The sequence below is a fragment of the Rhinoraja longicauda genome, chromosome 9 (assembly GCF_053455715.1).
Source record: "Rhinoraja longicauda isolate Sanriku21f chromosome 9, sRhiLon1.1, whole genome shotgun sequence".
In the NCBI taxonomy this organism is placed as follows: Eukaryota; Metazoa; Chordata; class Chondrichthyes; order Rajiformes; family Arhynchobatidae; genus Rhinoraja; species Rhinoraja longicauda.
This window is the reverse complement of record NC_135961.1, coordinates 38,964,235-38,987,703: the sequence shown is the minus strand read 5'-3', so window position 1 is coordinate 38,987,703 and position 23,469 is coordinate 38,964,235. Positions and strand designations below refer to the sequence as shown.

The 23,469-nt window shown below is 42.7% G+C and overlaps 1 protein-coding gene across 2 annotated transcripts in view; it reads left to right on the top strand.

Annotated features, from left to right (window-relative positions):
- prkn (parkin RBR E3 ubiquitin protein ligase) overlaps window positions 1-23,469 on the top strand; it is a 605,665-nt gene that overhangs the window by 179,129 nt on the left and 403,067 nt on the right. For both annotated transcript variants that reach the window (XM_078405212.1, XM_078405213.1), the window contains exon 3: window positions 15,046-15,268. In XM_078405212.1, coding sequence (XP_078261338.1) covers window positions 15,046-15,268 — 223 coding nt within the window. The remainder of the gene's footprint in view (window positions 1-15,045; window positions 15,269-23,469) is intronic.

Below are 23,469 nucleotides of genomic sequence, written 5' to 3'. Positions count from 1 at the left end.
AATGGTGTCAAGTTAGGAAAAGGGGAAGTACAATGAGATCTGGGTGTCCTAGTGCATCAGTCACTGAAAGGAAGCATGCAGGTACAGCAGGCAGTGAAGAAAGCCAATGGAATGTTGGCCTTCATAACAAGGTGAGTTGAGTATAGGAGCATAAAGGTCCTTCTGCAGTTGTACAGGGCCCTAGTGAGACCACACCTGGAGTATTGTGTGCAGTTTTGGTCTCCAAACTTGAGGAAGGACATTCTTGCTATTGAAGGAATGCAGCATAGGTTCACGAGGTTAATTCCTGGAATGGCGGGACTGTCATACGTTGAAAGACTGGAGCGACTGAGCTTGTATACTCTGGAATTTAGAAGGATGAGAGGGAATCTTATTGAAACATATAAGATTATTAAGGGATTGGGCAGGCTAGAGGAAACATGTTCACGATGTTGGGGGAGTCCCGAACCAGGGGCCACAGTTTAAGAATAAGGGGTAGGCCATTTAGAATGGAGATGAGGAGGAACTTTTTCAGTCAGAGAGTTGTGAAGCTGTGGAATTCTCTGCCTCAGAAGGCAGTGGAGGCCAATTCTCTGGATGCTTTCAAGAGAGAGTTAGATAGAACTCTTAATGATAGCGGAGTCAGGGGATATGGAGAGAAGGCAGGAACAGGGTACTGATTGTGCATGATCAGCCATGATCACGGTGAATGGCGGTGGTGGTTTGAAGGGCCGAATGGCCTACTCCTGCACCTATTGTCTATTGTCTATTAGTCTTGCAACAGTCTACAATCTCCTGGCATATTTGTTCTTCGAATACCCGTTGACTATTTGGGGGCCTATAGTACATTCCCAACAAGATGATCATCCTCTTTTAATTCTCAATGCTACCCATATAGCCTCACTGGACAAACACTCAGCAATATTAGCCCAGACTATTGCCGTGACATTCTCCTTATTCGATAAAGCAACACCCTCTTCTCTTTGTGTGGGAAGGAACGGCAGATGCTGATTTAAACCGAAGATAGACACAAAAAGCTGGAGTAAGCAGGACAGGCAGATCTCTGGAGAGAAGGAATGTGTAACATTTCCTGGGAAACGTCATCCATTCCTTCTCTCCAGAGATGCTGCCTGTCCCGCTGAGTGACTCCAGCTTTTTGTGTCTACCCTCTTTTTTATCCCCACCTCTATCTCTCCTGCAGCACCTGAACATGGAACATTAAGCTGCCAGTCCCTGTGAATGTTAAACTCTTTGGATAAAAACTGTTTGTCATTAGTAAGATTTATTGTATAAGCAATGACTGGTGATTTGCTATAATTTCACATCCTAATTTACTGTCAGAACTACATTATGGCATAAAATGGAACATTAGATCTAATAATGCAAATTAAGCAGCTTTACAACTGGAAACGAACGACTTAACCTTCTGCAGCTAGCAGGATACAATTTCTGCTGATTTGAAACAAAATAAAAACCCCACTAGTTCCCAAATTACAAGATAGTAAACAACAGTCTCATATTTTAATTTAAAATTCGATGTAAAGGAAAGAGGAAATCCTCGAATCAAATAAGCTTTTGTCCTTTGTAAGAGATAATTATTGAAATTCATACTGAAAATGATTCCAAATTTATCTTAAACTAGACCAAGTGGACCCGTTGGGCCCATTCCTCGTAGAGGGGGGACAGGGAAGGGGAGAGGGTGTCGTCATTGAGTGAGCCATATTCCCCCCTTTCCCTCTCCTCCCCACCCCCACTCTCTCCTGCCCTCCACTGTCCCCCTTCCCCCCCACCCTCACTGTTCCCACTGTCTCCCCCCCCCACCCCCTCCTCCCCCCACCCCCACTCCTCCCCCCACTCGCCCCCTCCTCCCCGAACCCCCCCTACCCCACCCCCACTCTCCCCCTCCTCCCCCCACTCTCCCCCTCCTCCCCCCACTCCCCCCCTACATGATACATGATATGCCCAGGATAATGGTGAGTAACGTGGTGCAAAATTTGTGGCGCTATGGTGTACCGTTTTGGCTGTGCAAAGCACTACAGTCATGGTGTGCACAAACACACACACACACCGACAGAGGTGGGAATGGAGCGCGTGAGTGGGGGGGGGGGGGGGTGAGGTGGGAATGGAGTGCGTGAGTGAGGGGGGGGTGAGGCGGGAATGGAGTGCGTGAGTGGGGAGGGTGAGGTGGGAATGGAGTGCGTGAGTGGGGGGGTGGAGTGGCTGAGTAAGGGGAGGGTGTTAGACCAATGCAGTGGAAGTTTGGGGGAGTTTTAAATGGGGTTCGGGGGGGATGAATTGGGTGAATGGGGGGTTGGAGGAGGGGAGGATTCAGGGAATAGATAGGGTGAGCGTTTTTTAAAAATGAAACAAATCTAAATGAGGAAAAATGAAATTAATTTTATGTTTAAAAAACAAAGCGTTTTTTTCTTTAAATTGTTTTCTAAAAGAAAGTGAAATAATGCGGTGAGAACGTCCTTTTTTGACAAAAATTAAATCAATGCTTTTTGAAATGAAGTTTTTCTTTGAAAATGAAAGGAATGTAAATGAAAGCGGCATTTTATTTTGCTCCCTCACGTGGTACACCGACCAATGGGGCGTCGAGTGCGAAGTCGGAGCTGAACAGAAAAAGGCAAGCTTCCCGAACTAAAAAAAACGCTCCCCGAAGTATGAAATAGAAATAAAACAATCGGAAATGGGGAAAAATGAAATGTAAGTAATATTAAAAAGACAAATCTTTTTTAGAGGACAAAACGGCAAACCTCCCCAACTAAAGAAAGCCTCCCCGAAGTATCAAGTAAAAAAAACAAATGTAAATGAGGAAAAATTAAATGAACTTTATGTTTAAACAAACCGATTTCCTTTAAATAAAATATTTATGCAAATAAAGCTTGTCTTATATTGCACAGCAGTAGCCAAAGCTGGACGTCTCAGCGGGACCTGGACAGTTCAGCAGCAGCGGGGGCTTTGAGCGGGAACAACCCCTGTTGAACAAATAAGGGCGGCGGCGCTCCTCCCACGTGGGACGCGGACCAATTGTGTGGGTCCCATTGCTCCATCCCCTTCACCCAGTCCATCCCCCCTCCTCCTCCCCCTCCCCACCTCATCCACCCTCACCCACTCCATCCCCCCTCAGCACTGCCGTCAATTGGACGGGTGCCCCCCTCTCTCGGAGCGGGAGAGGCGACTACACCTCCCGGCGGTCAGCGCGGCCCGATCTGAGGAATGTCAGGCGCGAGGCATGCCAGGAAGGGTGGCGGTACTCCGGGCGGGGGGAGCGCATTAGTTAAAGGTCCAGCGGAGGGAGCGCATTAGTTAAAGGTCCGGAGGGGGGGGGGGGGGGGGGCGCATTAGTTAAAGGACTGGGGGGGGGGGCAGGAGCGCATTAGTTAAAGGTCTGTGGGGGGGGGGGGCAGGAGTGCATTAGTTAGAGGTCCGTGGGGGGGGAAGCGCATTAGTTAAAGGTCCTGGGGAGGGGGGGAGCGCATTAGTAAAAGTTCGGGGGGGTGGGGGGGGGGGGGGGGGGGGCGCATTAGTTAAAGGTCCGGGAGTGGGGGGGGGGGGGGTCAGGAGCGCATTAGTTTAAGGTCTGGGGGGGGGCAAGAGCAAGCTGATCTCTTGAAGACGTGCGGGTGGCATTGTGACGTAAGACGTTGAATAGCGGCGGGGGTGGGGGGGGAGGGGGAGCGCGAGCTCATCTCTCACAGGAGCACGGGTCCCATTGTGGCATCACACTCTGAAGACCTCGAAGAAATGGTTTAGAAATGAAAAATTTTAACTTTAAAATCTCTGTAGCTTTAAAAATATAGCTTCAATTTGAATGAAAGTTGTTACATATTATGGGCAGGATAATGGTGAGTAAGATGGTGCAAATATTGTGGCGCTATGGTGTACCGTTTTGGCTGTGCAAACCATAAAAGTTATGCTGTGGTCAAACACACATACACACAAACATTCATACAGAGTTTTAAAGATGGATGGATGGATGGATGGATGGATGGATGGATGGATGGATGGATGGATGGATGGATGGATGGATGGATGGATGGGTGGATGGGTGGGTGGATGGATGGAGATGTGGATGGACGGACGGATGGATGGATGGATGGATGTATATGAATAGGGCACAACATGAATCAATTCACAAATTTAAATGGGTGGCAAGAAAAAAAGGTAACCTGTAAAAAAGAAGTTGAATTGTTGTATCCTTAAGACAGCCCGAAATCTTTTGATACTGCAGAATAGTTTTGGCTTAATCTGCAGTTGTCTAACATAGCTGCCAGGACCACCTAATTTGCACACAAGCACTCGGAAACCTAAATTGCCCTTGGTGAGTTCTCAGAAATGAAAACTAATTTGTGAATAAATAATCTGTTTTGGTAATGTTGATAGAGGGAAGAGTGTTACAGCATTGGTGCACCATGTTTAAAAATTGTCACGAGGTAGTTGACATCCAAGCAAAAACTACTTGGATTTAATCATTCTGAAAAAGCAGACTCAGAAATGCTGCATTCAACTACTGCTGGAAGTGATCATGCTGGTTTACTTTCACTCTGTGGTGTGAGAGTGCAGTTTTACCTGGCAGTAAATTGTACCATGACAATCCTTATTCTTTTAATACTTGAAAACATATACTATTGGCAATCAGGGTTGCCATCCCTCCAGGATTGTCCTGGAGTTTCCAGCAATTAAAAAATTATCTCTTGGAAATAGCTACAATTTAATGCCAAAGAATAGTGGGCACAGCTTTAACGTGAAAAAGATAATGTTTAAAGGAGATGTGTGGGGCAAGTTTTTACAGGGGGTGGTGAATCTAACAAGGGGGCAGATACAATAGTGTCGTTTAAGAGGCTTTTAGATAGGCACATAGATATGCAGAGAATGGAGGGATATGGATCATGTGTCGGCAGATGAAACTAGTTTAGCTTGGCATCATGTTCAGCACAGATATTCATAGGTTCATAAATTGTCGGAGCAGAATTAGGCCATTCGGCCCATCAAATCTACTCTGCCATACAATTATGGCTGATCTATCTTTCCCTCTGAACCCCATTCTCCTGCCTTCTCCCATAACCCTTGACACCCATACTAATCAATATATTGTGAGCCGAATGGCCTATTTGCTTTGTTTTGTTATGTTCGACTATTAAAGAAGTATAAAGAAAATCGTATTTCATTTGACTTAATTTTTTTAAAGATTTTGTGTTGAAGAAATATTTGAAGTGTAAAATGGTCTGTTTGAGTGGATAGGGTGTTTGGAGACAGGAAATTATGGAACACTATTTCCATGAACTCATACTACTGGAGAGGTTACACAAATGATTATGGGGCAAAATTATAAACTATACCTTCTGTCATTTGTATTTCTGAGGCACTGCTCAATTCACCCAGCCTTCAATCGATCCAATATTTCCGATAAGATCAGGATTCGTGTCGATCATCCATGTACTCCATGGAGTCTTACATGCTTCGTGTTGCAGCTCAAGCCCATACCTCACAGCTATCCCACATCACCGGCAACTATCTCTCTGAAATAAAGTTCCAATCCCCCAATGACACCTGACCCTTGAGGAACAACATGATGCATGACCACACACATCAGCAATTAACCAGAAATCTTAAGAAGAGACGTGACCCGAGACATTGGCTGTCCAATCCCACCACAGATGCTGCCTGATCCATGGAGTTCCTCCAGCACTTTGTGTTTTGCTCAAGATTTCAACATCTACACTTTCTATGACTTAATTTAAATTGCTCATTCAATCTTTTTTGTCTCTGGAATGTTCCTGAAATTAAAAAAATACAGGAAAACTATTTAGCAGGCCAAGAATAATCAATGCAACACAACATATTTGGCAACAATGAACCAGTATATAAAAATAGATTACATAATTAACATACATGAGATTAGATTAGAAAATAATTTCTAGGAGAAGCCTAGTTTCTGTTTCTAGTACACACTATCTCTGTAGGCAGAGACTCTTTCAGTGGCGACTGTGCAAATAAAAAATAATTGAAAGGTGCAATGGTGGAAGTGACAGAAATAATTTTGAATGTTCGGAAGAGCTGAGTGATGTGTTCTATATTTAGTGTAGTTGGAAACCAGTCTGTCTCCATCAGATAGCAGTATAGCAAGGTCAAGCTATAATTGCCCTTTATTTCCTCAGCACAGCCTGGGTAAGGTAAAGATCTTGTCTGCCACACAATCATTACGAGCCATTCGTGTGAAATATCCCAATTGGTGCAGACTTATTGACAGATTTGAACTATGGATTCATTGCCACTGTGACTTGGACTGAGGTAATCTAAATTCATTCCCTTTTGGATTCTTAAAGAGAGGGAATGCTTCAGTTCTATCAGCTTGGTTTCATTGAACTGAATTCAAAGCTCTGATTTAAAAGGAGAATAATCATACATAATCCATATAAAACAAGTCTCATTGGTACAGAACAGCAAATCCTAGAAAAAATTGGTGTGGTATTAAAGGTGATAATTGGCAACAATTTTCATAGCATGAGCTAATGAATCTCTGACTATTTACATTTGACAAATTAATATTGCATTATAACTATTAGTAAAAGAAGAGTTTAATAAACATCTGGACCATAGATCTCGTCTAGTGGATAATGAAGGTCAAATAGGTTGGATAGATTAGTACTTGATTACTTCACAAGGACATGAGAAATAGGAGCACAAGTTGGCATGCAGCCCTCAAACCTGCACCACCTTTTCTCAAAATCACAGTTGATCTTTGGCCTCAGCTCCATTTTCCTGTTGAACCCCCTTATTCCTTTTCATATGAATATATATGACATGAATTGACATGGCAATACAAAATGACTGACATTGTTTCTGCATGCTTTGTTCACATGTATCCATGATTAATTCTGTGCTTCAAAATATGACCCATGATGCATAAAAATATTTACTATGCCATCAAATTTCCAGTCTTACAGGTTTCAATGAAATGACAATCCTTCTTCTAGATTTTAGATGACATCACCTAAAAATATAATCTGAAAGAGTGTTCTCTTTCTCAGAGAGGTCAGGACCTTTTTCTTTGGAGGGTAGGAAGCTGAGGGGGTGACGTTACTGAGATGTACAAGATCATGAGGGGCTTGGATAAAAGGAACACTCTTTTTCCTCGGGTAGAGAAATCTTAAACTAGAGGACTTAGGTTTATGGTGAGAGGAGAGAGATTTAAGAGAGACTACAAGGGCAATTTTACAGAGAGTAGTTTGTATCTGGAATGAGCCATTGAAGCTGATACAATTACATTTAAAATACATTTGGATGGATATATGGATAAGCAGGGTTTAGAGGGCAATGGGCCAAATGCAGGCAAATTAGTGAAGCCCAGAATGCCAATTTGATTGCCATGGACAAGGTGGGTTGAAGGGTCTGTTTCCTTGCTGTATGGCTCTATGACTTTATGCCAGTCCTCATGTAATTAAACTGTTTACACCATGTATGAAGGGGAATGAACGATGTATAATTTTCATGTCCTTTATCAGAGCTCTTCCTGAACTCAAAATATGAGTTTATTTTCTTTTTCTGGTTGTGCATTTACTACATTTCCAATTTTCTGTTTTATCATGAGAACGTACAATGACTGAAGAAATACAACAGCACAACAAGGCATGTGATTCAGACAGCAGAAGATTTGATGGACATTGAAAGAAAAGAGAACATGAATTAATCTATCATGCATTCTCTGATTTCAACTTTTCATTTCGTTATGACAGAATGTCTCTGGCTACCACTATGTTTGTCACAGTAACAGGCACTCTGGGATAATTATATGTGTTTCTCTTGGTTTGTGGTTCTTCAGAGCAAGAGCATATTTTTGTTAAATCCTGTTGCTTCTGATCGATAGAGTTGAAGCTATAATGTAGTGTGTAAAATGATATTCCTGCACCATTCACCAGCAAAAGGTACCTTCTGAGAATGAGAGAATTACAACTGAATTGCTTTTGATAAAAGATTTATGAAGTGTTTTAGCACACACTGGAAAATATTAATACAGAACTAATAAGAGAAATGAGATTGTGCCTGTCAAGTGATCAAATAAAGTCATATCACCATGATTTTAATCAAAATATTCATAACCTACCATTATTGTCACATTGCTGTAATGGAAAAGGAAATTGTAGGATCAAAAGTGTTCAAAACTTCCATTTCACTTGTAACAAAAAGCTTTGGTGAAATCTTTTACTGTTCAATTTGAGACGAAAATAGAAACTGGTGAAAATTAGTCAGTGAGCAGTAAACATGTTTTCCCTCGGATGTACACTGTTTTAGAACAAATGAACAAACACGTTCATACAATCAGAAAAAACGATGTCAATTTACTCACAAATAATGTAAGAAGATTGAAATCTGCTGCTTACAACTTGCCAGGCACACAAATTAGTTAAAATTTATGTTTAAACCCGATGAACTATTTGCTTTTAAGTTTGTAAATGGAGAATAATTTATGATGTTTTAAAATAATGGAGCATCACTACTTGTTATAAAATGTTGACTTGAACAGTCCATATTTATATATACAATTTCCTTGAATAACGTATATATCAATCTAAAATAGTTTATTTTCATACTATAAACGTGTTCCTGAAAGATATGTCGTCTTATTTTTACAGAGAATATAGGGCAGTAGTGAGTGATGCAAATAAAGCACATATACTGGTATATTTGCTTCGGTAATGAAATATTTTTATCTTTAAAAACCTATTTTCTTAAACTTTCTATTTTAAAATGGGCTGCATTTTTTAGTTGTCACACCTTTTAAAAGCATCATTCATGATATTGATCAAGTAAAAAGATGTATCTCCATTTTGTAGACTTGGATGGCATCATCCCTTACGCATATGTTGTGTTATGATATGGTGTGGTGTCTGTTATTTCTGTTGTTGTAAGAGTTACGCGTAGTATTACTGCTGGTGCTCTCCATCAGTGGCAGCAAAGTCAAAATCTTTCTTGGGCCTTTCTGTTAGGTAATTCAGACTCCCACCTGAATTTATAGCCCCATAACAAATGTTATTGGACCTATCTCAATCTCAGAATGACTCAGAGTACTTAATAACCAATGGAGTATTTTTCAAATGTAATCATTCTTGTGATCTCAAAAGCATGGCAACCATCATGCCTACGTCAAGCTCCCACAAAGAACAAGAAAAACATTGTTGTGATGTTTTAGTATATTAAAAGCTTTATACATATAACTGGATGTTTCTTAAAGATAACTATGAATACTGTAAAGAATTCTTCTGCTATTTTCTAAACTCCTAGGATCTCAAATCTTCTCCTTCTTCTTGCGTATGGCGTGCACAGCCTAAATTTGTAGATCAAGGGTAGACATCCAGGCCAGGACAGCATCAGTTGTTGGGTGGATGGCCCTGATGCCACCAGGGAAAAGCCTCAGTGAGCAGTCATTCATGACGTGTGGGATGGTCTGGTCTGGATATCCGCAGTCGCAAGCAGGGCTGTCTGTCATCCCCCACTTGTGCAGGTGATGGGCTGTTCTTGCATAGAGGGTGCGGATCCTGTTCAGCGTTAGCCATCACTTGCAATGGAGGTCAAATCCTGGTGGTTTCACTGTGGCATCTGTGATGACCTCTCCTTTGTTGGTGTTGGTATCTTTCCAGGCTCTGCATCACTCAGTCTTGGGGGTCAAAGTCTTCCAGAGATTTGGATGAAGGGTTCGCGGGACTTCAGGCACATGTTGGGCAGATTGTTCAAATCAGCATGGATGGGAAGGTCAGGGTTAGCCTCGATGGTGCACCAATCTTTCAGCATCCTCTCCCTTCTGCGTATGTTGGGAGGGGCGATGTGAGAGAGGACAGGGAGACACTGCAAAGGTGTTGACTTAAGCGTCCCTGTGATGACCCGCATTGCAGAGTTAAGGACAGTCAACTCGTTTGATGTGGCAGCAATTAGCCTAAGCTGTTGAGCAAAACTCGGCTGTTGAGTAGACTAGGGCTAAGCTTGAAGGGTATGTGCATTGGATCCCCAGCTGTTGCCTGCAAGTTTCCCTTTGATGTTGACCCTTGGTTTCCATTTATCAGCCACCCTCTTCAGGTGTTCACGATAGGTGAGGGTGCGATCCAGGGTGACTCCGAGGTACTTGGGGAATTCCTCATTCTTCACCGGCTTACCACAAAAGGACACTCGGAGCTTTGCATTGGCGAGCCAATTGCTGAGGTGAAAGGCAGTGACAGTGGTCTTATATGGGTTGGGGAGAAGTCACCAGAAGGTGAAGTACGCCTCCATCCCTTTCAAGTCTTGGGTTAGCACTCTGCTGATATCCTCAAGGGCAGCTCCCTGGTAGGCAAGGGCAAGGTAATCTGCACGAGGTAGTTGGCATGTCACTCATATCTATGTTGAACAGTAGGGGAACTAGGACAGAGCCCTAGGGGAGGCCATCATACAGGGTCCTCACAGAGCTGGTCTGGACCCAAGCGAGACTCTAAATCTACGGTTGCTGAGGATGGATGAGAGGGCGCGCATGGTTGGTTTGGCACTTCAAGATTCTGGAAGTTTTCAGCAACAGACCATGTCTCCACATGGTGTCATAAGCTGATGACAGATCGATGAGGGCAACACCAGTTTTCAGGACACGTTGGAAGCCAGCCTCTACATTGGTAGTGAGGGCAAGGACTTGATCTGCGCAGCTTCTACCAGGTCTAAAGCCAACTTGCTCTCTGGGCAGACCAGGTTCTACCAATGGAGAATCCTAGCAAGCAGGAGGCGCTCAAACAGCTTGTAGGATGTACACAAGAGAGAGATGGGTTGGTGACTAGCTGGATCATCAGCAGATTTCCCAGGCTTGAGGATGGCGATGACCTTAGACTCTCTCCAGGCCTTAGGGATAATTCCTCCACAATGGACATGCGTGAAAAAAGCAGCCAGCCAGTTGCGTCCTTGGAGGCCAAGGTTCTTCAGAAATTCCGGGTAAATCCCATCAACTCCTGCTGCTTTCCCAGCTTTAGTAGAGGACAGGCCTTTGTCTACATCAACTGGAGTGTATGGATTAGAAAGGCGGCTTGAGGATGAAGGTGAAGAAGAGATGGAGTTTGTCAAGCTCCATCTCACTTCTTGTCGGGCTTCTTTGGAAGTGGCGACCTTCGAGTTTGCCAGCAGGCGAGAAGCTACAGCATTTGCTGACACCTTGTGGGGGTTGTACCAGGCAGGGGCAGCTGAACCAAGATGGCGAAGGAGAGTCCATGCCTTCCTGCAGGAGTGCGTGAAGTTCAAGTCATCTACAGTCTCTTGCCAGCGCTGTGGTCTTGCTGCATCCAGGTAATCTAGCAGTTCTGTGGCAGTATCTGGGTCACCTGTGGCCTCATACTGCTTCAAGAGGTCTTCTGATTCAAGGAGCCAGCAAGGAGTGAAGTTTTTGCGGAAGCCTCAAGGGACGTACTTCTTTGCTGCAGCCTTCAGGATTGTACAGAAGGACTTAGTTCTTGGGGACAGGTTCAAGACATGATCTTTTCCTCCATTTCTTGTGGGAAACCTTTCCAATCTGCTTTCCTGAAGTTCCAGCGTGGGAGAGGCTTGGATGAGATCATGGGGATATGTCCACCGATGTGGATCAGAACAGGTCTATGTTGGCTGTGAGGGAAGTGCGAAAAGATCTTAGGGCATGGAGGGGGTGGCCGACGTCGGTTTTCGATGTGAAGCAGAGGTCTGGGTTGTAGTCCCTCCTCCATCTGCTTGAGTGGAATGTGCCTAATTGTTTGGCATCATAGAGGAGGTAGCGGTCATTGTTGGATGCCCACGTATCCAATAATTCCCCATTCTCATCGTTGGTTGAGTAGCCCCAGGATGAGTGATGGCTGTTAAGGTCCCCTGCATGCACTTCTAGGTGGTGGAAAGTGGGTAGCATGGAGGCAGGCCATGTGATTCTATAGGGTTTATATACATTTGTGACAGTGATATCCCCAATCGTCACAGTGGCAATGAAGATGTCATTGGAGCAAGATTCCTCAAGAACACAGAAATCATGTAGGTCATAACTCAAGTAAGTAGCAATGCCGTATTTTTTGTGGCAAACAGCAGCAACAAGCTTGAAGCCGTAGATACGGAGCTTGGAAGCACATGAGATATCAGCAATGTGCCTCTCTTGTAGAAGGAGGACATTAGCATTAAGGTCCTTAGCAGATCTTGAGATGTATTCATTCTTTGCCCTGGACATTCCTTCCACATTTAGCTGGTAGATGCGTAGAGATTTCCCGATGCTGCAGGAGTTTTGGCCCTGAGCAGGGCCGTTTGGGTTATGGGTCACTAGTGGCATTGTCAAAAGTGACACCAAAATACTACATCTATTAGATTGTGCACGTCGGGTTTATTGCATTAGTCGAAACAGGGTGGACCACATGAAGGTTGCAATCTCCCACTCCATGATCACAAATGGACTTTTTAAATAAATATACTAAATTTTGCTTCAGGCCACCTAGTTGGATTCACTTCTTGGCACAACAGCTTAGGAAGGTCATCAAGGTCTTTTTGAAGGTGTAGATGAGATTTAGCAGAATGTTATCAATGATGAGAAATTTCAGGTGGAGAGACAAGGGAAGCCAACCTTTTTCTCCTTTGAGTAGTTAAAACGAAAATTAATTCAATTGTTTAACCGATGAAGCATTCTGGTACAATTACGGCTCAGAATGTGACCATTCAGCAAAGTAATTTGTTCTTCATGTATCTCCTCTTCTCTTTTCTACCTAACCCAATCAGCATAACATTTGATTCCCTTCTTCTTTTCATACTTTCCCCTTATGTATTTGCAGCCTGATTGTCTCCTCTGTTCCCATTCTCATCAGTCTCTGGACAAAGTAGTTCTTTCTGAAGTTGAAATGTGATTTACCTTCATCTAGTTTTGTTCACTCTGTGTCCAATTTAAAAACCTTCTGTAATTCCAAAAGCCTCAATTTAAGGCAAGAACATGTTCATGACCACTTTGTCCAGCCTGAAAGAGTATACCCCACCCCTTTGCAATCACCAATTTGCACATACTCACAGCCTGACTCCAGACTGGGCCCTCGTCCACTGCCCAACATCAGAAATTGCGGAGGTGGAGAAGCTATTCAGGAAACAGAAAAGCCGGAAATCTCCAGGACCGGACAATGTTTCCCCCTCTACCCTCAAGCTCTGTGCCGAACAACTGGCACCGATCTACATAGACATTTTCAACCAGTCCCTGCAAACCTGCACTGTCCCTGCCTGCTTGAAAGTCACATCTGTGGAGTCATTTAAGTTCCTTGGAACCATGATCTCCAGGGACCTTAAATGGGGGGCCACCATCGACTCCACAGTCAAAAAGGCCCAACAGAGGATGTACTTCCTGCGGCAGCTGAGAAACACAATCTGCCACAGGCATTGATGGTCCAATTTTTCCACGAGCAGTAGTTCTACTCAATACCCAAAGTCTGTAGTCTCTTTTTTGCTCTGGTTTATTTTCACCCACATGTTTAGACTGTAATGTTGTATCCTTATGGTTTTGATGTGTTTATGCTTTATTCTTAATTATTAACTGTATGTTTGTGTTGTCATCTGTGAGCGGAGCACCAAGGCACATTCCTTGCATCTGCACACACTTGGCCAATAAACTTATTCATTCATTCATTCATTCAGTCGCAATGTTCAGTATAAATTAAGTAAAACGTTCTTTTCAGTTCTTATGTTTTATTTGAATTATATTGTTGAATGATTCCAGTATTTTGTATTTGCCATTTATACCTCATGATCTCTTTGTTTCTCCAACTCTTTTAGATTCATATCTTCCAAATAATATATGAAATAATTTCCTTATCAAAATGTAATACTTTATATCTACTTGAGTTGAAATTAATTTCCCAATTAAACATCCATTCACATTAATTAATGTAATTTGTTGCAGTCTTCTATCTACAGTGTTGATTTCCCTGAGGGACAACACTTACCATCAACTCTGAAACACCACCTGTACTCTGCTTCCTATCTTAAACCAGCTAACAATCCTCTCAGTTACTTAACTCCTAATTCTGCCTGTTCTTTCCCTCTTAGTAAGTCCATTATATGTTTTTTTGTAGATTAGACAAATTACATCTTTGTTACCTCTTCATTACCTGGGCTTGAATTAAGGGGAGGGAGACTGGCAGATGAACCAGTTGTGTCATGCTTGCCAAAAAATACAATGGTCAGATTGAGGCTTTTAAGTGCAGTGAGTTGTTGTGATCTGCTTACTCAGAAAGAATGGATGAAGAAATTCAAAAGGGATTTGGATATAACCTTGAAAAGGAGAAAAATTGGTTAGCTAATGGTAAATTAATCAGAAACATTGGAGCATTTGGGCAATTCATTTATTGGGCTGACAAAGGCAATGAATGGTCTCCTTCTTTACTTATGATTGCATGAAAGTATTTGCTGGATGTAAAAGTTCAAATGTGTCCATACACCTGTCCTATTCAGAGTTTGAATCTTACATGTATTCGAATGCATGAATGAGAGGGAGTGGAAGTCTTCAAGTGATAATTTGTAAAAGCTGTATAGAAACAACTTACATTTTCAGGACACAGCTAAACCTGAAACTGATTGATGACCATGTGGTTACGTTATCTTGGTTGGAAAAAAAGTAGAAAGAAGTTTTGATTTTTTGAAAACAAAAGAGGGAAGTTCACCTTTCAGATACTAGGCCCTAATTTCACAGACATTCTGCTAGATTCAAGACTGACACTTCATGATTTATTTCATGCTAAAAGCATGTGCATGTGGTTGAAAACAGTGATATGCCATCAGATTTGTCTATGAAGTTAGTCTTATTCATTTATTCATTTTTTTGCACATGAATGGTGCAGAATAAGTCACCATTTATTGCTCACCGCTAATTCCCATTGAGATCGCAGTGGTGAGCCCTCATTTTTATCTGCTGCAATGTGAAGACGCTCCAACATTATTGTTGAATAGGCAGTTTGAATTATTCTGGATACTGACATAAAAAAAGATAGTGGTCATTACTATTGATGGATCTCATTGCTTATTTATTGCCCTGTCCATTCACAACCCTGATTAGTTCTCTTTATCTGTCTGTAGAACTGCAATCTGGTCCAGCAAAGCACAGTTCATGTGGTACAGTGCACATCTCAACCGACTAGACAAGCAGTGGGTGATTCAAGCTCTAAATATCATGAAAACGAAATGGTCCACTTCAGTCAACTAGATCGCAGCACATCTGTGGTTCCAAGACTTTCTACTGATCTTACGGTTATCCGAGGGAATGAAGTCCAAGGTAGTAATAGACATCCTGAAAATGCAGGTAAAAGCCTTAAAGCATTTTTATTTTCAGTAATACATCAAATGCACTCAAATCGAACCTTTCGATTAAAAGATTCTTTTTCATGTTTTATTTGTAGTAAAAGCAAAGTGAAATTAAATATTTTTAACTTGAACAACAACTAACTTCAAGAGGGTACAGGAGAATCATCACCTGTGTTGTGATAAAAAGCTTACGACTGGCATTGAAAACAAATTATCCAGTCATTTTATTCACAAGTGCATTTGTTATTTTGCGATGTGCAAATTGGCTGCCACATTTCCACAATTACAATTTAACTGTGATCACACTTCAAATGTTGGCTGTATAGCATTTCGAGAGTTTCTGAGGCTGTGAATTATATTATGGAAACACAGCACTGTCTTTCACTTATACAACTGGCAGCAGTAGTAAAAAGAGGCATTTTTAAGGAGTTGCTACGGATTTTCTATATGCCCTTGAGACTTGAAAAGGTAACTTTGAGTTAAATCTGAAAGGTTCATTTGGGATATAAATGCATTTCTGTTCTCTGCCAACCATGCAAAGTAAAACTTTTTGTTGATTTTAAAATGGGTACAGACTCCCCAAGGTTTTCAATTTAAACATTAAATCTGTTTTACTCTGTAATTTGCAGACACTGTTAAAGATGACTGAATACATTACATTGCACTTTTAAACTTCCAGCAGTCAGCTTCTGTCCTGCTGCAGTGGAAATCTGCAATGCCTTCAGTGATTGTCTTAACAGGTGCAGGCTTGGTCTAGTTATCCAAACTAATCTTCTTTACACGTCCAAACTTATTATCACTAACACTTATTTAAGTAGTATAACCTTTTTCAGCTGAAGTAGTTCCAATTCCTAAAGGAGACCTGTTGGCTGTCTGAGTATCACAACAGTGTGAGAAGAAACCTTCAAATTACAAGGAACATTACCATTCATTTCCAGGTTTATCGCCAACTTAACAGGAAGAGTGTTTGCATGAATATTTTCAATTAACATCCAAATGTATTTTATCCTTAAAACAAGAACCATAGAATTACAATATGTCCTAACAAGCAGGTACAAACCTGAATGTCCGTCACACAACTGCTTCTGGAAATCACAGCGATTGCGGGGGATGTAGATTTGGGAGATGCGAATCCAGTGATCATGGTTCCGAAAGTCAAAGGGAAAGTCAGCTGACCATATTTCAGGAAGAGATTACAACAGCTTGCTTGAGGAGACAGGGTGGGAAGAGGTATATGTACTCATCTTGTCTATATATATATAAAACCCACTGGATCCGTGAGGGCTTACCTCCATTAAGGCGCCAGGCTTACTAAATTCTGAGAAATATAGCTTTAAGTTAAATGACTTCTGCAGTATGAAACACAGCACCTAGTTTAAATATCCGACGGAGCCACGCGGCGGTGGCAATGAAGCCTCGTGAATCGACCCAATGTGGGCGTGGGGGAACCATGTTGAGGGGGGAAGGGGGAAGAACAATGGAGGACCCGGCATGGGGGGATCGCCGTGAGGGAGGGGGAAGAACAATGGAGGACCCGGCTTGGGGGAACCGCCGTGAGGGAGGGGGAAGAACAATGGAGGACCCGGCTTGGGAGAACCACCGTGAGGGAGGGGGAAGGGTGAGAGGGAGGTGGGGAACAACAAAGGGGGACTTGGCGCCATATGTGACGACTATTTGCATACCTCGGGTATGCAAGCAAACAATTTCAATGTGCCTTGTCACATGTGACAATAGAGTATTCCATATTCCATTCCAAATATTACCAGCCCAGCTTCCTTACTTGGAATAGTCTCGCATCACACCATCATGTTTGCTCTTAGCTTATCCAGGTGCTGAGTTCCTGTCTCTGAGCTTCTTTATCTGGAGTCAGGACACACTCTGACCAGCAGCCAGACCTTGAGTGGCATAGTGAGGATATTCGAATCCCAAAACATACCTGACAACCTTTGAAAGCTGGAAAGGCTTTGCCAGCTATAAAAAAACTGGGGTGGTTTTTAATAGTTTCAGAGACATTTAAAGTCATTAAAATTGAAGTAAGGAATTATAAAAGGTAATAAAAATAATGCATTTTAAATTAAAAACATTAAAACAAAGTTAAATAATTTTTAAAAATGTGACTTGTCCTCCCCATTTGTAGGGAAAACAAATCCAACAGTAGTCAGAATTCTGCCTATTATAATAATTGACCTGCGTTCAAAGCACTTTACAGGACAGATTACTGTTGTTAAACTGGAAGCAAGCAAATTCATTCAAAGATATTCACTTATCTATGCCCTCCAGAGATGCTACCTGACCCTTTGAGTCACTCCAGAACTTTGCTTTTTTAAAACCAGTACCTGCAGTTCCTTATTTGTTTATCCAAAATATTATTAGGTTTAATATTTCTACCAATTTAACTTTTCCCAACTCTCTCCCCTCATCATGTTGGAGTTACGCTCTCTCTAGGATTTGTATGAAAGTTGTAAGATAATTTTACACTATACGTCTTTGTCCCTGAGCATATTGCAGGATAACATTCAGGAGTCGTGATGCAGGTTGGAAACAATGACAGAAAAGAAATGGCATATTCTCTTACCAGGTTTCAAGCTGGAGAAGAAGTTGTATTGCAGGACACCAAACGTAATAATTGCATGATTACTCCTAGTACCAGCTGCTAATGTGTACAGATAGACCAGGTTAATGCAGGATAATAGTGGAAGTGGAACTATCAGTCTAACATGTGAGACAGATTGCCCGGCGCGGGGGAGCCGATATCCTCTCCCTGATGCAGGAGCTTGATCGCCCCGACGAGGAAGGCCGGCCGCCGGCTACGGGAGTCAGGATCGTCCCATCAATGGAAGGTTAGAGGCCCCCGACCACTGGAGGACAAAGAAGGGAGAGATTGAACTTTTTTTCGCCTTCCGTCACAGTGAGGAATGTGGAGGAGTCACTGGTGGATGTTCATGTTAAAATGTATGTTGTGTGTCTTGTTCCTTTTTATTGTTATGACTGTATGGCAAATGACATTCCTCGTTTGTTGCAAAACATACTTGGCTAATAAAGTATGATTGTGATTGTGATTTATTGTGATTGTGATGAGAGAGACCACTGGCAGGTTAATCTACCACTTTAAATAACGCTGATGTACAGGTGAATTGTAGAATCTGGGAGCACTCAATGAGAATGTTAGGTGAATAAAGTAGGATTGGTGCTTGATGCTTGGTGTGGGGTGGAGGGGCTGTTTTTGTGCTGAATGACTCAATGATGCCTACCTAACATTGGGTGAGACCAGACCAACAGTGGAGAGACCAATTCACAGCAGGAGCTGTGGCCTGAATGTGATCCCAGTTTGTTTTGCAGGCCACATGGCCACAGTTTGGCTCATGGAGATGCTTTTGGTGGCGGAGAGGACTGTGCCCATGATAGAATTTACAGAGGCCAATTAATCTACAACGCAGTTAGAAGGTAGACACAAAATGCTGGAGTAACTCAGCGGGTCAGGCAGCATCACTGGAGAGAAGGAATGGTTGATGTTTCGTGTCGAGACCCTTCTCAGATTTAAACTAGCATCTGCAGTTCTTTCCCCTTCTCTCCAGAGATGCTGCCTGACCCGCTGAGTTACTCCAGCATTTTGTGTCTACCTTCGATTTAAACCTGCATCTGCAGTTTTTTTCTCTTCTCTCCAGAGATGTTGCCTGACCCGCAGAGTTACTCCAGCATTTTGTGTCAACCTTCGATTTAAACCAGCATCTGCAGTTCTTTCCTGCACATTTAACCTACAACGCACATGTCTTTGGGATGTGGGAAGAAACCAGAGCACTCAGAGGAAACCCACGCAGTCACAGGGAGAACGTGCAATCTCCAAATAGCACCCAGGATTGAACCTGGGTCTCTGGCGATGTGAAGCAGTAGGTTTTCCAGTTGTGCCACTGTGTTGCCGCCCCCGGCAATAGAGCGGCAAACAAGGAGAAGCCTCACAGAGCAGGATAAGTTCCTGTAAGATGGAGGGGCGGGAGATTCCTCAAGGGACAACTCTCGTCTGTTAGCTCATTGCAGTGTATTAAAAGATTTATGCAAAAACTACCACCTCTGTTATTAAAGGGAATCAAGGCTTTGAAGTGGATGATCAGTCATGACATAAATGGCGGTGCAGATCCAGGGCCTACTGCTACTCTTTTTTATGTTGTTGTGCTCTTATGTAGAACAGTACAACAGTACAACACAGGAACAGGCCATTTAGCCCACAATGCACGTGCCGAATACCATGACAGGTTATACTCATCTACTATGCCTGTACGTGATCCATATCAATCTATTCACTGTATGTCCTTGTGCTATCTAAAATGCTACCTCCATATCTGCTTCTACCGCCATCTCTGGCAGTGTGTTCCAGGCACCCACCACTCTGTGTGTATAAAAAAAACTTGTCCCGCACATCTCCTTTAAACTTTGCCCCTCTCACCTTAATGCTATGCCCTCTAGTCATTGACATTTCCACCCAGGGAACTAGATTCTGACTGCCATATAATTTTAGATTATAATTTTATAATTATATAGCCTCTCATAATTTGTTATACTTCTATCAAGTCTCCCCTCAGCCTCTGATTCTCCAGAGAAAACAAATCAAATTTGTCCAACCTCTCCTTATTGCTAATACCCTCTAATCCAGCCAGCATACTGGTAAATCTCTTCTGCACCTTCTCCAAAGCTTCTACGTCCTTCCTGTAATGGGACGACCATATGTTCTTGTGACATCAGTATCTGCCACAAAGCGGGGAAATAAAAGTTTTGTCTTTGGCTGTCAAGGTGATTGTAGTCATTTTTAAGCATTCAATTCCTTTCAGGCTATATTTAGAGATGTAAGCAGCTCCTCACATTTTGCAGACGTCACTGACATTCGGTGCTCCAAGAAACAAACAGGAGGAGTGAACGTGAAGCTTTACAGTATATGGATTGTAAACTTACCACTGCTGAAATGGTCTTGTGAATCAATTAGTTCAAGGGTAATTAGGGAAACAATAATTGGCAGCTTTCCTGAGATGTCCAGATACACAAATGAATATAAGAACTCTGCATGGTAGTGTTGACTGCAGGCGCATTCACGGCATGCCCTTCATGTGAACTTGGTTGTTTTCATGAAGTGACCAGCATTCCACTCCCGGTGTGTGCAGTTTGTGTATGACCACTGGTGCACATCGTGCAAGATTAATTCCAGTTCACTGGAGAGTGGTCATGATTTTTCATCCTGGGTCAATCCTTTGTTTCAGCCTGTATTTGAAGCATCACTGCAAGTCAGATGTCAGCTACCGGACAACAAATGTCATTCACTCATGATCAGGTCAACACTCTTGTCCAGAACTTGCTCACATGTGTGCAGCAGGTCTCTATCAAATCCATGTTATCATAGAGGAGGAATCTTCTCAGGTAAGTTTCCACAGCCTTCCTGGCAGTGGATCTCAGCAGTATTTGATTGAGTGGGTATCAAGATTTATGGTTCTGTGCCGTATAACCTTTTGGAACAGCACATTTGGAACAACTTTTAGATCTACCTATCTGGTGGCAAGCGAAAAAGCAGTGACACAAGGAACAGAAAGAGGCAGAGAAAAAAGGGGAGAGGTCCAACAGAAATCGGAAAAAATGGTGACAATGAGGTAAATACCTATTCTGCTAAGAGATTGGATAGGCTGGGTTTGTTTTACTTACATTGAAGGAGACTGAGAGGGTGACCTGATAAAGCTTTAAAAACTTATGAGAAGCATAGATCAGGTAGAAAGTCAGAATATTTTCTTGTGGTAGGGGATATCAAAAATAAGAGTGCATAGGTTTACGCTGAGAGGAAGTGTTTTACAGAGACCCAAGGAGAAAGTTTTTTATACCCAGAGTGGTTGATATGTGGAACTTGCTGCCAGAGAGGTGGTGGTCAGATACAGTCACTACATTCAAGAAACATTTGGACAGACACTCAAATAGGCGAGACATAAAAGAATACAGAGCTACTGCAGGTAAATATGATTAGTGTAAATTGGCGAAATGGTTGTCATGGGCAAGGTGTTCCGAAGCTGTGCAAATCTATGTTCTAATTTCACTATTCATAAGTGATATCAAACATCTCACTTACACCTCGCAGTTTAACTGTTCTTGCCTTTCCTCAATGAGGTGGCACAGTGTTGCAGCTAGAGGAGCTGATGGCTCAGATGCCAGTCACTTGGGTCTCATCCTGACCTCTGTTGAAGTCTGCATCGCCATGTTCTCAGATCAATAGTCTTTCTCTGCATCCATGTCCATGGTGCAATACCCCTGCCACTTTTCTTTGCCACGACTAACCATTGTCTCTTCAGCATGTGCCTGAACGATCCTCTGGCTCTCTGTCGAAACGGGTGGTCTATTCCATCTGTTGCATGACATGTGCATTGTCAGAAAATCTTGGTATTTGGTCTCTTTTTGTTCAGCTGTTTCTCAGAGTATTATAGCATACTACTTCTTTAAAGATGTGATGGCTCCTGTTCACTGATGCTTTCCGTTTGTGATTATAAATTCCCTGCCGATATATGTAGCTATTGAATAGCACAGGTGAATACACAAATATGTAAAATGACAGACAGGACCGGCATTTATTCACAAAATGCTGGAGTAACTCAGCAGGTCAGGCAGCATCTCAGGAGAGAAGGAATGGGTGACGTTTCGGTTCGAGACCCTTCTTCAGACTGATGTCAGGGGGTCGGGACAAAGGAAGGATATAGGTGGAGACAGGAAGATAGAGGGAGAACTGGGAAGGGGAGGGGAAGAGAGGGACAGAGGAACTATCTAAAGTTGGAGAAGTCAATATTCATACCGCTGGGCTGCAAGCTGCCCAAGCGAAATATGAGGTGCTGTTCCTTCAATTTCCGGTGGGCCTCACTATGGCACTGGAGGAGGCCCATGACAGAAGTTCAGCCTGGGAGTGGGAGGGGGAGTTGAAGTGCTCAGCCACCGGGAGATCAGGTTGGTTAAAGCAGACTGAGCTAAGGTGTTGAGCGAACGGCCAGCAGGTACACCTGTCCAATCAGCCTACAAACTCCTTATCAACAGCTGGGGATGTTTAAATTGGTAGAGTTGTACGCAGAATGATTCAGATGTCCTTGCCAGTGATGTCCACATTTTAGATGTAAATGAAAGAAAACTTGAATGATGGACCACTTTCAGGGTGGAAAAGTCACCCAGTCTAGCCGATGTGTATCCTGGGTCATTAAAAGCAAGGGCAGAAATGGCAGAAGTGGAGGCGATGGTTATGAATGTTACCGTCTTCCTGAGAGTGATCCCATGGAAAGTGACTGGCTCAGATGGAGTCATCGACTTCAGGAAGCAGGGTGGAATACATGTCTCTGTCTGTATCAGGAAGGAAAATTATCCAATCAGATGCCACATTTCTGAATGCACTGCCAGCAAATGCGGTGAGAGAGAAATGAATAAATATTTGAAGTGTAAATATTTACAGTCCTATGGAAAAAAAACAACAAAGGTTGGCACTGATTTAAAGAAATGGCACAGGCATAATGGATTGAGCAGCATCCTTTTGTGCTGTACCATCTCCTGACTCCATAATTCTGGTCCTGTGCATTCTGAACCAAATAAGTTAATTATTTTTAATGCAAATTACATTCATGATGTTACCTCATGACATTTTCTTTGCCTAGCCATAAAAAAATACATTGACTACATATACCATTTTTATAAGATTTCTGCTTTTCTTCTTCGCCTTCATATGTCGGAGTAACCATCATTATCAAGTCAAGTCAAGTTTATTTGTCACATGCACATACACGATGTGCAGTGAAATGAAAGTGGCAATGCCTGCGGATTGTGCACAAAAAAGATTTACAGTTACAGCATATAAATAAAGTTAATACAGTTAATACAGAGAAGACAAAAATTAGTCCCTGGAGATATAATGGTTAACAGTCCTGATGGCCTGTGGGAAGAAATTCCGTCTCATCCTCTCCGTTTTCACAGCGTGACAGCGGAGGCGTTTGCCTGACCGTAGCATCTGGAACAGTCCATTGCTGGGGTGGCAGGGGTCCCTCATAATCTTGCTTGCTCTCGATCTACACCTCCTGATGTATAGGTCCTGCAGGGGGGCGAGTGAAGTTCCCATGGTGTGTTCTGCCGAACGCACTACTCTCTGCAGGGCCATCCTGTCCTGGGCAGAGCTGTTCCCAAACCAGACTGTAATGTTGCCGGACA